This window comes from Pterocles gutturalis, unplaced genomic scaffold (genome assembly GCF_000699245.1).
Source record: "Pterocles gutturalis isolate BGI_N339 unplaced genomic scaffold, ASM69924v1 scaffold31690, whole genome shotgun sequence".
NCBI classification, from domain to species: domain Eukaryota; kingdom Metazoa; phylum Chordata; class Aves; order Pterocliformes; family Pteroclidae; genus Pterocles; species Pterocles gutturalis.
In genome coordinates this window covers 1-16,426 of record NW_010139244.1, presented here as the reverse complement: position 1 = coordinate 16,426, position 16,426 = coordinate 1, and the positions used below count along the sequence as shown (strand labels likewise).

Sequence of the window (16,426 nt, the reverse complement as noted above, 5' to 3'; positions counted from 1 at the left end):
GCGTGGAGGTGATGTGCAGGGGGATGAGCATGTGGGGCACAGACCGGCCGCAGGACCATGCCGATGCATGAGTGTGGTGGGTCTGGCCTGAGAAGATACAGCTCTGGGTTCTGTCTTGTTCTTCCAGTGCCTGGCCCACGGTAGTTGGCCGAGCTCCGGGCTGCCCGCGCAGGACCTGCGGAGGGGGGGCAGCAACAGAAAATCCAAGGGCAAATGTGGACCTTGTGGCCAGCAGCTTCCCAGCCAAGACACAGAGAGGAGCATCTGCAGCCTCATTCCTGAAAACCCCAACGGCGAGCTGCTGTCCTCGGTGTACAACGAGCCATACTGCCCGCACAGCCCGCAGCGGCACCCCGCAGCCCCCCCGCCACACCTGGAGCTGAGCAGTGTAAGGGGGGGACACAGGGGGCTGCCTCCTGCCTGGGGAGGGTCCAGCAGCAGAGGAACTGGTGCACGGTTTGCATTTTCCTAATGGTGCTGCTTGCTGTCCTGGCAGGTGCTCTAGGGCAGGCGTGAAACCCTTTTCGATTTGAAAAAGGTGACTTTAAACATGGAGCAGCATCTCTTGGGACTCGGAGATGCTGGGCGCTAATTCCTGAGGCAGCATGAGCACCAGTGCAAGATAGTCGCTGGACTGGGATTTCCAGCGAGTAGGAGTGTTGTTGCTTCATAGGACGCAGCCGCTTCTCCTGAGGGCTTTCCAGCGTGTGTCCATCCATGGTTTCCCTCTCCCTCCCTTCGATGAGTGTGCATCTGCCTTACCCCCAGGAAAGTCCCCTTGTTAGCACAGTCAGGAGTCAGCCCCATCGTCCCTCGGGGCTGAGCAGCATTGGGGACCTGGGCTGCAGGGACATTCCCCACTCCCATCCCTCCTGGGGATGAACTGCGAGTAGGGAACAGCACATCACATCCCTGTTCCAATTCTGCCTTGTAGCTGAACAGCTGGAGCTTGGTGGGAAGCCAGCCCTCGACAGCGTCCAGCTCCCTGGAGAAGCCGGCCGTGCCCCGCTCCCCCCTGTACGCTGACCCCCGCACGCCCAGCTCTCCCAGTGCTCCCAGTGCAGCAGGATCCAGCTTCCTGGAAGAGGTACCCTGCACCTTTGCTGCTGGTTATGACTCAGCACATGGGCTTTTTGGCTCCAGAAATCATGCCTCGGGCCATTTCTTTTTCTGCCGGTGACCCAGCAGGATGGGAATCACAGGGTTTGGTGGCGGGGCAGGGCGCAGTGTAGTTCTCTGGTTTTTTCAAGCCAGGACAGAGTCAGAGGGGAACAGGTTTCCCCTGTCTTATCACTGGATGCCGGCGTCACAACAATCCCAGCAAGAGCCAGAAACTGCAAAACAAAGGCAGAGACTGAGATGGGATCCAGTCTGCAGAAACTGGAGATGAGTCAGACACAGCCACCACCTTATCCGCCCCCAAAAATTCCAGCTGTGATAACCAAGCGCCTGTTAAAGGCTGCTTCTCTAGTATTGCCCATCTCTTGGGAAAAGACATTTCTGGGTCTGTGCTTGGCATCCTCAGTACTACTGAAGTCCTCCCGTCCCTCGGAGGGTTCTTCCTTCTTCTCTGTCTTTCCACCTCTGCCCCTGTGGGTCATTGCGAGGGACCCGCAGCCATTCCTCCTTTCCCATCCAAGCCTTCAGGGCTGGAATGTGGTAGAATTTGCAAAGTAGGAGGAAAAACTTGGTTTGTGTAACTCCGTTCACAGCAGGGGTGGATTACGGGTGGGAAGCAGCCGGTCAGTGTTCCCCAGCTCTCCGCAGCAGGTATCGCATCTGGGATTTGCTTTGGTTCAGTTCCTGCAGTGTCACGGCCAGACGGGTCCCGCACAGTCGAACGGATGCCCAGCTGTCCCAGCACCCCAGCATCTCTCTCGGCAGAAGAGGAGCTGCCAGCCCCTGCCCAGTGGTCCCTGCAGAGAGCTGCCCACGGCGCCGGGTTACTCCTGCCGGCTGTGGCCTCCTGCTGATGCTGCTTATCTTGAAGAGGTGAGATTGAGATGAGATGTGGGGAAGAAATGTTTTCCTGTGCGGGAGGTGAGGCAGTGGCCCAGGTTGCCCAGAGAAGCTGTGGATGCCCCATCCCTGGAGGGGTTCAAGGCCAGGCTGGATGAGGCTTTGGGCAACCTGGGCTGGTGGGAGGTGTCCCTGCCCATGGCAGGGGGGTGGGACTGGATGGGCTTTAAGGTCCCTTCCAACCCAAACCCTTCTGTGACTCTGTGATTCTGAGTCATCCTCATCAGTGCATCTCTCTTTTCAGATCTCTCCTCTGCGAGAGGAACATCTGGGACCTTCACTGCAGCCACCAGGTGAGACTCTCGGGGTGCTGCAGCCCACCCCACCTCCCTCAAAGCAGGACTCATGCACTGCTCCCCTGTGGTGGGCCTGTCTGTCACCCTGCCCCTTGCCTTTTCCAAGTGACAAAGGCACTTGGCTCCCCCCATCACACATGGGGGCTGGTGGCTTGTTCTGTGTCACACTGCCACCACTTTGCCCATCTCTCCTTGCCCCTGGGCTGGGGTTTGCTGCCCCGCGTGCTCTCAGCTGGCCCAGGAGCCGGCAGATGCTGGGTTTCCCGTGATCCCTCTGAGCGCATTGGTTTGTTTTTCCGCAGATGGGGATGTCAGCGCTTACGACCTGCCCGATGACGGCTGCCCGCGCCGCGACTCCGCATCCTACCACGACTACGCCGAGCTCCAAAGCTTCCAGAGCGACTTCAGCTACGATAACCTGTGGGAAGCCGAGGAGAAGGAGCTGGACACCCCTCACGCCTCCCCAGCACCCGGCCAGCAGTTCTACCAGGTCTGAGGGAAGACTCCGCTGCCAGGCACAGCCGAGCCCCCGGGCTCTTTTCTCGCTGGGTTTCCCTCCACGGCAAGGAGCCTGGGGCATGCAAAGCAAAAGGAAAGGTTCTGCTCTGCCAAATGCTGGTTCCCATGTCCTGGCAGGTCCAGAGTTCAAATTTCTCCCCTAAATCTGAAGATGGGGGCAAAGCACAAAAGCGACAGCCTCTGCGGACCCAGAGGTGCTAAGGAGCGTGCCCCCGCTCGGGGAGCCCTGGCTAGGGAACAGCATCAACCCCCCAAAAGTAAAAGGAAGAATAAAAAGCTGGTCAGGCTCCCTCAGATAAAAGGTGTTCAGACAGAGCAGTTACAGAAATGCCAAAGAAAAGGGCTGGCTGGTGGCTCCTTTTTAGCAGAGCCCTCGGGCTGGTCCCTCTGAGGATCCGCTGATCCCTGGGAATAGCTGTTAAGCCAAACCTTCCCCCATTGAGCTCTGCAAAGATGCATGAGACACGCCCCATCGTGGTATATAAGGTTGGTAGCAATAGCTGTGCTCCAAGAATCGTCTTCCTGCAAGATCAGAGTCATCTGACAGAGATGGAAAAAAAAAATCCAGATCTGGGCAGAAGGGGATGTTCCACTTTATGCACAAAAATTCTTTCTTGCCAGTGCTGGCTCCAAACCATGGTGGTGAGCTGCAATATGATGAGCCTGACACCTTGGCAGATGGAATTAAGAAAGGTGCTGCCAGCAATGGCTTGTGTTTCCCACGGTCCCTGGAAAGGATGCCCGAGATCCCTCCTCCAGGACCACGTCCCTTCCTCCCACCCTCTGCACGTTACTGGACTCGCACTAAATGCTGTCTTACAGATATCTGGGTAGGGAGGGGAGGAAGAACGTTCACTACAAGCCAAACTCCAGTGCAGCCACAACCCTGCAGCGATCAGAGCAATGCCAGCGCGGGCTGGACACAAACAGGAGGGGACAGAGTCTCGGTGCTATCGTTTGCCAGCCTCTTAGATGAGATCCTTTAGCACATAGAAGGTCAGCAACAAATCCAAGTGTTTTTACCTGAGGCTCCAAATTCTTAACCTTTGTTCCCTGAAGAGGCTGCAAACCAAACATATTAACAAAAAAAAAAAATTCTCTACTTTTGTTCTTTCACTGGTGCAAACAAAACAATCCAGGAGCTCTTTGTACTTGAATATCTACTTATTATACATTGTGCTTATATATATTTTTTTTTTCAGAAGGTATCCAACAAAGTTTACATGCAAGGTTTGAGTGGGTTATATGTATTTAACGTGTAAATGTGGCCGAGTTGAAGATCTATTTAATTTTCTCGCTGTGGATGACGTTCAGTACTGTAGGATGGGCAGCTCTCTGCACATTCGTGTGTGTGTCGGTTTGGGTCTTCTAGCTGTTTTGTTTCAGGTTTACTCTCCTTTTGGGAAGATTTGTATCTAATAACCCCAAAAGGATCTATTTATTCAGAACAAATTGCACTAGGGAACATCAGAAGCACATCGTATGCTGGGAGGCAGCCGTGCTCATGAGCTCCTGTGAACAGGTTGAGTTTGAAGATGGTCACCAGGAGGTTTTTAGTTGGGATTCAACAGTGATATGTGCCATGTATCAGAAGGGACAAGCCCTCCCTGTTGCTGTAAGATTTCCCTGGTGGATTTCTGTGAGACTGGACAATTGCAATACACATTCTTCTGCAATACTCTTCTTCTCTCTTTCTTTGCCACTGTCTGCTTTAATGAATTTTTGTCCGTCGCTGCCGTCCCTTTCCAAAGCCCTTCCTCCTTTGAGGACTTCGGGGCCCCAGGGTCCAGAAGGATTTCCAGTTGTCTCTAGTTTGGTTCAGGCACTTTTAAACACCTGACCCCAGAGCAAAGTCTCCCCGGAGTTTGCCAGCCAACGAGACCTGGCTGGATTTAATGCCAAAGCTGATGGGACTTTGCTTCAGCCCTGTGTTCTGGGGGTGTTGGGAAGGGATCCCTAAAACCAGTCGGTGACTCCAGCTGGGGATGCCCGTGCTGTGCTGGGACTCGGGCTGGTCTGTGATGTCTGCTCTCCAGCCCAGGAGAAACCCCCACGGATGGAGTGGGATGCACTGGCCAGCCCCAGCTCTGGTGCTGGATGCGGAGCTGAGCCCTCACCAGCTGCCTGATGGTGCAGGGTCGGCTCTGCCTTTGCCGTTTTGTCAGGCTGACCTCACTTTGTGGCAGCAGCTTTCTAATGAAGCCAGCTGGGAAGGGGAGCTGGCCACCAGCTTGGCAAGGACACATCGTCCTGAGCACTGCGGCCAGATGCCTGTAGGACACTTCTGTCCCTGCATCTGCTCTGGGCAGAAAACCCACAGCAGCAGCTGCTGGAATAATGGAATCATAGAATCACAGACTGGTTTGGGTTGGAAGGGCCCTTAAAGCCCATCCAGTGGCCCCCCCTGCCATGGGCAGGGACACCTCCCACTAGCCCAGGTTGCCCAAAGCCTCATCCAGCCTGGCCTTGAACCCCTCCAGGGATGGGGCATCCACAGCTTCTCTGGGCAACCTGGGCCACTGCCTCACCCCCTGCACAGGGAAAAACTTCCTTCTAATATCCAATCGAAATGAAATATCCCCTCTTTCAGCTTAAAGCTGTTACCCCTCGTCGTGTCCCTCCACCCCCTGATCAGGAGCCCCCCATCTCTCCCGTAGCCCCCTTTCAGCACTGGAAGGTGCTGGAAGGCACTAACGCTGGGAAAACGTGCTGCAGCCAGAGGTGCTCAAGAAAATGAATAACCAGGCAAGAGGCAGATGTTGGCCGCAGAAGCCCAGCGTCTGTCCCCCACGAGCAGCTCTCCCGCACTGCCACGTGCGATCGCGTCGATCGGTGACAGTGACACACGCGTGCACAGGGCCACCGGGAGCAAGGTGCGAGATGCTGGTTTCAAACCGCTGCAGAGACGTGACACAGCTTCTACAGCAATTTGAGTCCTGCTCCCAGAGGGGTGACTTTCCCCCCCGGCTACATCTGGGCTAAATTTGTCACTCTTTCAAACACTGCCCTTTCAGCACACAGGCTGCTCGTTTCTCACGCTTCCAGCACGCCTTTGTGCAGCTGCCCCGGTCTGTTTGTCTCTTATTTCAGGTCCTGAACTCCGTCCCTGGGTTTGTACGGCTGTGCCTGAGTTATTGCCTTGTTCCTGCCGGACTTGTGGGCTGGAATGTAGCTGCTTCCAGCTGCTGCCTGGCACAGAACATAGCGTTTCGGGATGAAATGTGAGCATGCCCTTAGCAAACGGGCACCGTCGGGGGCTCACACCGGGGGAGAGCGGGGTTGTGGGTGTGCACAGGACCCAGGGTCCCATCCTGAACGCTGCTGTCCCGTTGGCCACTAGGACCTTCTTCCTGCTGCTTCCTTCTGTGCTACCCCATATAAATGAAGGATTGTGCTAACAAACTGCCCTGAAATGGTCACGCAGCCCCTGCCCTATGAGCAGCTAAAGCAGATTTATTTCCCAGCTGGGTTTAGCTCCCCTACAAGAACCATTCCTTCCTGGTCTCCATCTGTCCCGACTATAGAGGGTTTTCCAGCTTTGCTAGACTGATATAATTAATGCAGAGCAATTTATGTGTGTGTACAAGCCCTAAAGTGTTTCCAAACCAGCCCCATAAGCATCAGATGGGTCAAGACCCACCCGCAGCTCCCCAGCCCATCCCAGTTTCCCTGTCGAGTCGTGGGGTTTGCTGGCCATTGGTTTTCCCTGATGGTTTCCCATCCAGATGCTGACCCATAGCAGGTGGGGACAGGGCTGTGTTTGCAAGCAATGTTCACGGACACCTGCCTTGTGACCGTGAAAACTCACACTCGCTTGCTTTTCCTCTGACACATTTCTCAGCAGATCCAGGGTTTAAAAATAGGAAGTTTACTTGAAGCGTCACTAGAAGTCTCAGTGCAGGTTGCATTAAAATGGAAGCTGTAGTACCTGTAAACACACAAAATACTTCTAATTTCCCGGAAAAACCTTTTCATCCTTCACAGCCTGGCTGCAGCAGAACTATGGTCTGAGCCAGGTCGCCCATAAACCGCAGGTCCGGTGCTCCAGCGCTGCCTGCACACATCCCACCGCCCAGCTGGGTCACAGGATCACTGCGTCTGTATTCGCAGAGGCAGATGAAAGGCATGAGATGACCCTAGTTGCCAACAATTCACCCTCTGACAAATGATATCTCCACACCCCCCACTTGCTCCAAGTGCTAAAAGTCCCAAACCGGGTCCCCCCCCTTCTGAAGCTATAGCTGGAAACCAGCGCAGCTACTGAAACACCCCGTGATGCTGTATCCTCTCTGCTTTCTGATTTCCAAGCCACAATTTTAAACTTATTTTGCTCAAAGAATAAACAGCAGAGAGGTGTTTTAAAAAAAAAGAAAGTGGAGCCTGTTATCTGCTCCTTTGGCTTCGGGATTTTGGAGAAAAAGCCCCCATAGCCAAAGGCACGGCGTAGCTGCAGCAGAGCATCCCGCCTGGCCAGCTCCTCCGCTCTGCTGGACTTGCCCATCTTTTTATTCCTTTTATAAAGACACTCGAGGTTTGGGAATTCCTTGATGAGCAATTTGTAGGGTTGGAACCCATGGCTGAGGTTGGGGAAGGACCTTTTTTTGGGCAAACCTGTGCCCTGTTCCTGCCCAGCAAACCCCGCACCTCCCGTGCAGAGCCCCTGGACCCTGAGATGTGCAGGATTTGCTGGAGTCTGCAATGAGCAACTCCCTCACTGCCCTGTGGGTGGGGGAATCCACCCAAATATGTCATGCTCTCACCGCCAGCCCAACCCAGCGAAGCAACTGGTGTTTCTGCCGGTCCCAGATAAAAGGGAGGTCACTGTCCCCCCGCCTTGCCCGCTGCTGGCACCCCCGGCGCTGGCACAGCCCCACCAGCCCTCGGAAATTTCTCTGAAGTGCGGGGAAAAGACAGTCATGACTCAGAAATATCCACGGGAAGATTTGCTTTGGTTTTATTACCGAAGGATGGAGCAAAAATAAGAGCGAAGGCGCTGCTCTGGCAGAACTGATTGCTGCAGAAAAGGCGGGGGGGGATGCAGCCCCCTCCCAGGCTGGCACCCTGGCAGGCAGGTGGCACACGGCGTATCGCGGCCGGATGAAATAGGGAGGCAGTTCTCGGATGAAATAGGGAGGCAGTTCTCGGGGATGCACCTGCCTGACTTTTTCATCGGCTTGGCAAGACGAGGCGTCAGATGTGGGAGCTACGTGCGAGGCGAGAGCGGGGTGGGGTGGCATGACGCCCACCCCCAGCACCAACGCTCGCTTTGGTGATGGGAAACCGGTGTCCTGGCAGCGAGGATACACGGAAAAGGTCGTTTCTATTGTGGTGGCTGGTGCTATTGCAAAAGATGGTGAGCTCCTGGCTCCTCCCTGCGGGGTGGGATACAGGTGAGATGACCTCCCCATGGGGGGAGAGGAGAGAGACTAAAAGGTTGGAGAATAAGCCAAGCATTAAAATTGCAGGCAAGCCCAGACTGGTTTCCTTGAGGGATACTGGAGACGCTGCTGCTTGACTGAGCGCAGATGCTCCCAGAGCTGATCTCCTGATACCAACAAGATCTTTCAATATTTCCTTTTGCTTCTGCAGTGGAAAGAAAATATCTGTCTTCTGAAATATTTATCTCATCCTTTTCTTGCAGTAGGGAACAAAAGGAGTGTGAAATGGACCTGTAACCTGAGGGATCACCTGGCACCTCGGGTAACTTTGAGCATGGGGAGGTGCCAAATCACATTGACATCTCTGAGCTCAGGCTCTAAAGGATCAGACACCAATTGTCACAGACAGGCAAGGGACACTCACTGGGAGAGGTGACAGGCACCTCGTGTGACCTCCAGCATAACATAAATACTGAGCTCTCCTGGGAAGAACTCAGCCCGAGTTTTTGAACATCAGGATGGAAATATTGAGAGAATGAGATGTACCCTGCATCCCTTGGAGGGGGAGAACAAGCGCTCGGTGCCACCGTGCCTTTCCCAGCTTGAATGGGCAGGGACAGCCAGGAAGCTACTGGTCCCAGCCCAGGATCAGTTCAGGATTTAGCCATGTCCTTACCCTGGGGACTTCGCCCTGCCTGAGGGACAAGGCAGGAAGAGCCAGAGCTCCCTGAGACAGGAGCTGGCAGTCCCAGAGCCCCCTCCTTTCAGCAAACCCTTCTGCTGCCCTCCTCCGACCTTTTCCTGCTTTGCTCAGCTCCGTGTTCCAGTCTCCCAGGAAAGCTCGGCATAATGCAATCTCCCGATTCCTCCAGCTGTTCCCCCATTACCCACCCACCACGGCTGCTGCTGTGTTCCCACCTGCCGCTGAGAACGCGGAGTGCGCTTAGTGGATTACGGCTGGATCAACAGTAAAACTCGGCATATGCCAACACTCCAGCCCCCCCGTGCCCACCGTGCCCCTGCTCCGCTGAGGGACCGAGGTCTGCTGGGCACATCTTCCAGCACCTGGATGCAGCTCAGGCTGGATGGAGAGCACGGTGGCATGGAGGGGATGGGGAAGGGCATCGATGAGGATCGATGGAGCGAACCCCGGAGCTGCTGCTGTGCATTGACTTGTGCTCACGGATCTGTTCAGGGGTCCCTGGTGGAGCTGGCTGGAGGCTCTGGAGCGGGACTCTGCTGAGTCCTGGATGGTTTGAGACAGGAGAGAGGACAGGGCTCTCGAGATCAGGCTGTTAGGGACGTGTGACAGCCGGGATGTGTCTCAGATGGGTAGGGATGGGGATGGAGCCAAAGAGGAGGAGAAGCAGCCCCTCACCCTGCATGCTCTCCATGTCCAGGGCTCCTCAACGAGCACATCAACTCCTACGTTTTTGTATCAACAGACACATAATGGATTGATTTCTCTTTCTCTAAAACTCAGTATTCATTCAACAGTTTTGCACACAAATGACGTAGACACAAGAATGTACACAGAAGTATTAAATTATCTTTATTAGAAGCTTCCAGCATATTTTATCTGTTCTCCTCCTCCACAAAATTCCTCCTACTGGATATACAAAACTCCTCTTACCAGATATAGCAATAGTCCATATAGAGCCTGTACATCTCTCTCTCTTTCTTTTTACTGCTACATATCTCACTGTACAATTGCACAGTGTCCTCTCTTATCAGCAACAACACATGGTCTTAAGTACAACCCCACACACATTAAAATTGCATGGCACTCTGCGTTACAAGGAAAGAGCTAAACCTCTTCTCTCTTGTTTCTTAAGACAAACATTGCCACAGACCGTTCCTGTAAAGCTCCTAGGCAGATCCACACAGGTGTCCTGGGCAGATTTCCCCCAGTGCCTCTGTGGATCTGGTCCCTAAGTGCCTAACAAATCTCACATTCTTGGTGTCATCAGACTTGGGAGTGAAGAAAACCCCTCGTGAATAATGCCCTTGAGGGATCAGGAAGCCACTAGAGACAGGGAAACACCTGAACCACTTCCTTCTCATTTTTCACCCCACCTTCCATTCTGGGCCCCCTCCAGCCCTCTCCAGTCCCCAAAGGTTACACGTTCAGCCACGGCATCTCCTCACCCCACATCTCCTCCAGCCCATGTCTCTAGGATGGCAAGCAGCAGAGGGACCAAGTGATATACCCAGACCCTTCATCGGGGGATTGTCAGAGCCAAACGTGTCCATGTGCCTTTTCCTTCTCTCCAACATCTCCTGTCCTTGTCAGACCTCTTTCCTGAGGCTCCCCTGAGCTCAGCCCCTTTCCCTCCTGCCCAGCCTCCTGCGGGACTCTTCCCGGCTGCCCCTTCCCCAGCTCTGGCTGCGTGACACCCGCCTGTCCTCTGCAAGACGTGTCCTTGCAGCGGGTGCTCATCGTCCGCAGGGACGGACATTGCATCCACGGCTCTGGCTCAGCAGACCTGAGACACCCACATGCAACAGAAACCCTATCTCAGCCTCCTGAGCCGTCAGACCGAGCTGTGACTTCTTGGAGTGAAATCCAAGAGGATGAGTCCTCCTGCTGTGAGCCAAACCGGTCACGGGAGACCCAGCCCTTGCCAAGTGAGTGGCCCCTCCATCCCCTGCTAGCCTCATGCTAGCAACCCTGGGCAAAGCTCCATGTTTGGACAGAGAGCTCTTCCCCAAACCCCTCTCCTCTCTTCCTGCATGGGTACCCCAACACTTTCATAGGAATAAAGCACTTTCCTGGTTTCTTTTGCTCTCTCCTCCCTCAGTGCCTTCCTTTGCCATCAGCTGACTTCAGCAGGGAGGACGGACAAGCAGCGCCCTGGAACAGACACTGGGACTACTCCTAGGAGATGGCACAAGTATGCAAGAAGTGTGCAAAGAAAGAACAGAGACAGCCCATGCCGGGCTCCTCTTCTGTCCAGTACAGGTACAAACTGCCTACCGTATTGAAAATGACCATCACCGGAAGGATCCTGCTTCCTGTGACATCCTGTCCCAGTTCGGGACGGGTTCAGAGAAGTCTTGGTGCTGGGATCCAGGCTTCTCACACTGCCCAAGAACAAAGTCCCCAGCCTCCACCTCCACTGTCCTCGCCTGTCCTCGGGGAGCCCTTCGTGTGCGCCGAGCCTAGGTCCGGGAGCGTCCTTCTCTGACCTGCCTTCGGAAGTAGCGGATGGCAGAAAGTGTGCCAAAACTTGCCAGGAACACTGGAAAAGAGCCCAACACATGGCCAGAGTGAGGCTGGGTGCTTCTTCAAAACCTGAAGATCTTTTTCCAGACTTGGAAGATCACAAGGGTCATTCTGCTCCGTGGGACCTAGGGAGGTCACTCCCTCACTTTCTCAGACCCCTCCTGCTCTTCATCCCCACCACAATGGGCTTTTCCCAGTGTGGCCAGTCCTGAGCTGTCCACAGCCTGATCAACCACATCTAGTCCTATAGTTTGGGCACACGGATCACACCACCATGTCACAAGAAACTTCTGTTTTTTAAGGGAAACCCAACACAGATTCCATGCCTGTGGTAGACATGGGTGCAGGTTGGATGTACAGGTTCAGGTGGAGATCTAATGGGTCTAATCCCAGATGAGAAGGCCACAGTAGGAAATCTCACCAGGGCTTCAGGATAAGTCCTTCATTTTCTACTTCTGGTTGGACCATGAAGATGCCAAGAAAAATATAATTTTGTGGATTATCTGTGGATGTTCTGATTCCAGTCAAAAGCAGAAAACACCCAAAACACAGAATCAGAAAACATAGAGATTCAAAAAGTAACTAATGGAGAGTATACACAGAGCCAAGCTCTTCTCTGTACTTTCAGCTTGGCTTATAAGGGATGTCAAATTCCCCTGAGCTGTGCCCAAGCAAAACTGGGAACCCACACGTTTGGACATCCCAGTTTAAATTCAGACTTGACTTTGATTTACGAGTTAGAGCCTGGGACACAGACAGGGAAATTCCACTTGTTAGAACCTAAAATCCCAGAAGAGAACTGCTAGCCCGGGACGTCAGACTGCCCCTCGCCTCCCTCCTCGCCGGGGTGCTCGCTGGGTTATGCAATCCGGAGGGTAGGAGGCCCATGTATCCCACTTTCCGCACCCTCTCCGAGGCCACATCTACCGTCTAATTCCAAGAAGGCAAGGAGCAGCCAGCCAAGAGCTCCTTGTGATGATCGCACCGAGCAACTTTAGCTAATGAGCTATTCTCAGCCGGGGTGTCAGCTTCCTGTGTGACCTTAGCGGGGAACATTCCTCCCCCGGACAAGCAGCAGGAAGCCCTGGCCCTGGTGGCGGGGGTTTATCAGTGCCCACGGGCTGGACCCCGCACACATTGTCCCTTGTCCTGCTCATCCAGCCACCCGCACCGCTCTGTCTGCTGTTGGACTTTCCTCTCTCCCCATCAGTTATTCAAATGCTGTGGTTGGGAAGGAGAGGAACTGGCAGGGCTCCATTTACTTGCTGGACTCAGTGCACCAGCATAATACTTCAGCTAAGCTGTGTTTAGAAAAAAGATTATGTTTTTGCAGCACATTAGAAAAATATGTACAATTGTTCCAGCTGAGACAAAGAAGGAGAAACCTGCATATTCGAGGTCCTGATTCTGCTTCCAGGGATCCTAAAGAAGCCTCTCTGCCCCTGACACACTGGTCCCTGGCAGAGGATGATGGAGTGGGGCCAAAGCTAAGGAATTGTGCTACGGGTCAGTGCAAGGCAGCAGTCACTTTGTGCAGGGAAAGGACAACAGAAGTGAGTAGGGATCAGGATTGACATTTCTATAGGAGAAAGAAGGTATTAGAAAGGAACAGGACACTTTGGAAAGGCAGGAAAACGACTGTTAGGTGTGTTAGCATCCCTGCCTTTCTCCCCTCCACCTCTTCCACAAGGTCCTTCCCATCCCTCTCCCCCCAGGCTGGGCACTGTACGTACCGGTCTTCCAGGCATCTGGAGCCTGCAGGTCGGAGGTCTTCACAGCCCAGGACGCAAAGGCACAGAAGACAAGGCACATGTCTTTGTGGGTCAGCGCCAGCGGAACCTCAGGCCCTGTGAGAAGAAGAGCATGAGGGTTGGGGTTTCACACCGCTTCCTCCGCCACCGCAGGCTCCATCCATCCAGGGCAGTGAGTCCCTTGCACTCCCAGAGAAATACACCTCTGCCACACATTTTCCCTCCCAGAAGACTTTTTTTCACCATTGGTCAAGTCAAACGTGTCTATTTAGGACTAAGGGATGTGTCCGAAGGAGAAGGGTGCATTTTTCACCCCTCTCAGTTTTACATGTAGGAGAGAGCAATTCCTGGGCTGGCTGCCCACACCATGGGGCTGCAGGCAGACCCCCTTCCTGCAAGACAATGCCCTGAGATGTGCCCCAAGATGTCCACAGCTCCAGGACAACACAGACCACCCCAAGAAGCGCCAGCGCTCAGCATCTCACCACACATCCCACCTCGCTCCGCCGCCTGCTAGGTCCAGGCAGGCAGACAGCCCCAGTGCTCTGCGTTTCTTTTTCTGATGGAGTTCCAGCCCAGCACAACTTGAAGACATTTTGTTCCTGGGCTTATTTGATCAAGCTTTTAATTAAAACTGTCTTGTTAATTAGCTAGGACCATGGCAAAGGGGTTTTTCTCTGTGCAAACAGGCTGGAAGCTCTATTTTGAGGCTCCCTTTGCAATGACTCATTCATTGTTTGGTTTTCATATTAACTATGAGGCACTGTGCCTGCAAGCATCATATAAGCTTTAAGATAAATACGCTGCCTGTCCTAGTGGGTCAGGCTTGCTCTCCCTTTATTCCTGTTTCTCTTACCTGCCTCCAGCAATGCTCAGGTAACCCCTGAGGTCTCTGGAGGGTGTTTTTCCAATGAGCATGCGTTCTAAAGCCCCCCTCACCTATTTTAGCTGCAAGCCTCGGACACGTTCCACTTTGTGCACACCTTTTCCCCCAAAATATTAGATCAGCTAGCAACCCAGCAGCCACTGCCTTGTCTCAGGGGCCTGAGTTCTTCAGGACAGAAGGATTTTGCTGCTTTGCATCCCATTCCCTCATCAGAAACACAGGGATGTGGTTCTGCAGGCAGGTGGATGGCACTGGGGTAGGGGATTCCTGGCTCTACCAGACCTTGCTGTGTTTAATTCACCCATCCCCTTCAGGAAAATTTTCTTGGCCAGATTGCAAAAGAATAGATTAAATCCAGAGTAAGTTATATCCATGCAAGGGGAAACTGAACCAGCTAGGACAGGGACTTTGGACCAGGCTGAGTTTCAGCCTGTTAGAATCATAGAATCCCAGAATGGTTTGGGTTGGAAAGGACCTTAAAGATCATCGAGTTCCAACCCCTTGCCATGGGCAGGGACACCTCCCGCTAGCCCAGGTTGCACTCAGGTTGTCATGACCACCTCTGCCTTGGGACTAGAGTCTGCGAGGAGCAAAATTATGCACAGAATACACCCAGATTCCCTGTCCATGCCTCCTGGGAGCCGGCCAGCAGCCCTCGCTTGGCATTAGGGACAATGTGAGCATCACAAGAGAGAGCCAGCGTGACAAGCACGTTCCAGTGGTGGCTTTAGCGACACTTTCCCTGCTAAAGCTCCGGGGCGGTGGGAGCTGAGGAGCCCACCCAAGGCAGAGGCACGTCTCTGTGCGCAGCCGGGGCTGTCGGGCGGGGGGGTCACCGTGCTTTACCTCTCAGTGCAAGGGCCATATCCAAACTTTCTGGGCGTCTTCCCACTGGGACAAGGGGGAGATTCTCTCCGGATCCTCTCCGCACGTGAGCCTGGGGGGCTGGGGTTTGGCCTCGGACGAGATGCATTGGCCTTTGCAGGAGGAACTTCAAAGCCCCCACAGCTTTCTTCACCTCGGAGGATGGAGTGATTGAGAAAATCCCTCTCCAACCTGCCCTGTTCCCAGGCCCATCCGGAAAGAAGTGTTCATACACCTCAGGGACTGAGATAACCAGGGAGTCTTTGTCTGGAGCCAAGTCGAGATCCTCATTTTGCTGCTGAGCATGGTCCAAGCTGCTGAACTTCTTTCGCTTCCTGTCTTTACCCTTGACTTTTTTCCTCTTTCCTTCTGGTTCATTGAAAAAATATTCATACAGTTCAGGCAAGGATATTTCCCTTTCCAAGGGTGTTGCCTCCTCCTCCACTGAGCTCCCCATTCCTTCTTCTTCCCCTTGGGAATCACAGAACAAATATTCGTACATCTCAGGCCAAGTCACGTCCAGGGTGTTTGCCGTTGTAGGGGCCCTGGCTGCAAAACAAGGGGGGCCCAGCTCCCGGGGGGTCTGAGCTGCAGGTTCCCCATGAGCTCCATCAGCAGCATCCCCTCCAAACGCTGCCACGCTCTTGGGATCCCCATTCCTTCTTCTTCCCCTTGGGAATCACAGAACAAATATTCGTACATCTCAGGCCAAGTCACGTCCAGGGTGTTTGCCGTTGTAGGGGCCCTGGCTGCAAAACAAGGGGGGCCCAGCTCCCGGGGGGTCTGAGCTGCAGGTTCCCCATGAGCTCCATCAGCAGCATCCCCTCCAAACGCTGCCACGCTCTTGGGATGGAGAGGCCTCTCTGGCACCTCCTGGCATGCCTCTCCCTCCGGAGCCGCAGCTCCGCTGGCAGGGATCACCGGCACAATGTCACGTACGCCTGAGCCACCAGCCTGCGCTGGCTTTGCATGCTTGGTGGCCCTTGCCTTCCCCGGGGACTGTGTCCCCAGCTCCTTTACCTTCTGCTTTGGGGAAGGGCTCGTGGATGGTTCGCCCTCGTCCGTGCCAGGGCTGGGCACCGGCCGCTTGCTCTCCCCTGCCTCCTCAATCCCCAGCTTCACCGGTGCTGGCTTGGCTGTCTTCTCCTTCCCTTTGCTCTTCCGTGAGGACAGTGGGGAGCTTAAAGCTGCCTTCCCGGGCACCCCAGCCCCCTGTGCCGCAGCCCCCGCAGGCTCCCTGTCCCCCGGGACTGCCTCACCGGCACCTGCTCCACGTTGCTTGCGGCTCTTTCTCAGCTGTCCTGGCACCTTGGGCCTCACAACATCCGGGGAGCCAGCCGGGGAGCTCGGCTCACCTCGCTCGCCTCCTCCCGCACTCTGGGTGCAGTCTCCAGGGATGGGCTGGGGGGGTGGTCCCGCGGGGGTCCCCGGAGCCCGGGATCTGAGCGGGAAGCACTGCTAGGGCTGCCAGGAGTTTTCCTTGCCGA

The 16,426-nt window shown here is 54.4% G+C and overlaps 1 protein-coding gene across 1 annotated transcript; it reads right to left on the bottom strand.

Moving 5' to 3' along the window:
- Positions 1 to 11,374: 11,374 nt before the first annotated feature.
- LOC104459899 (PGC-1 and ERR-induced regulator in muscle protein 1-like) lies at positions 11,375 to 13,285 on the bottom strand (the record flags this gene model as incomplete). The annotated part of the gene is made up of 2 exons (XM_010083289.1): positions 11,375 to 11,454; positions 13,172 to 13,285. Coding segments are annotated over 2 exons (194 nt in total), but the record flags the coding sequence as incomplete, so codon positions are not given.
- Between the last annotated feature and the right edge of the window lie 3,141 nt (positions 13,286 to 16,426).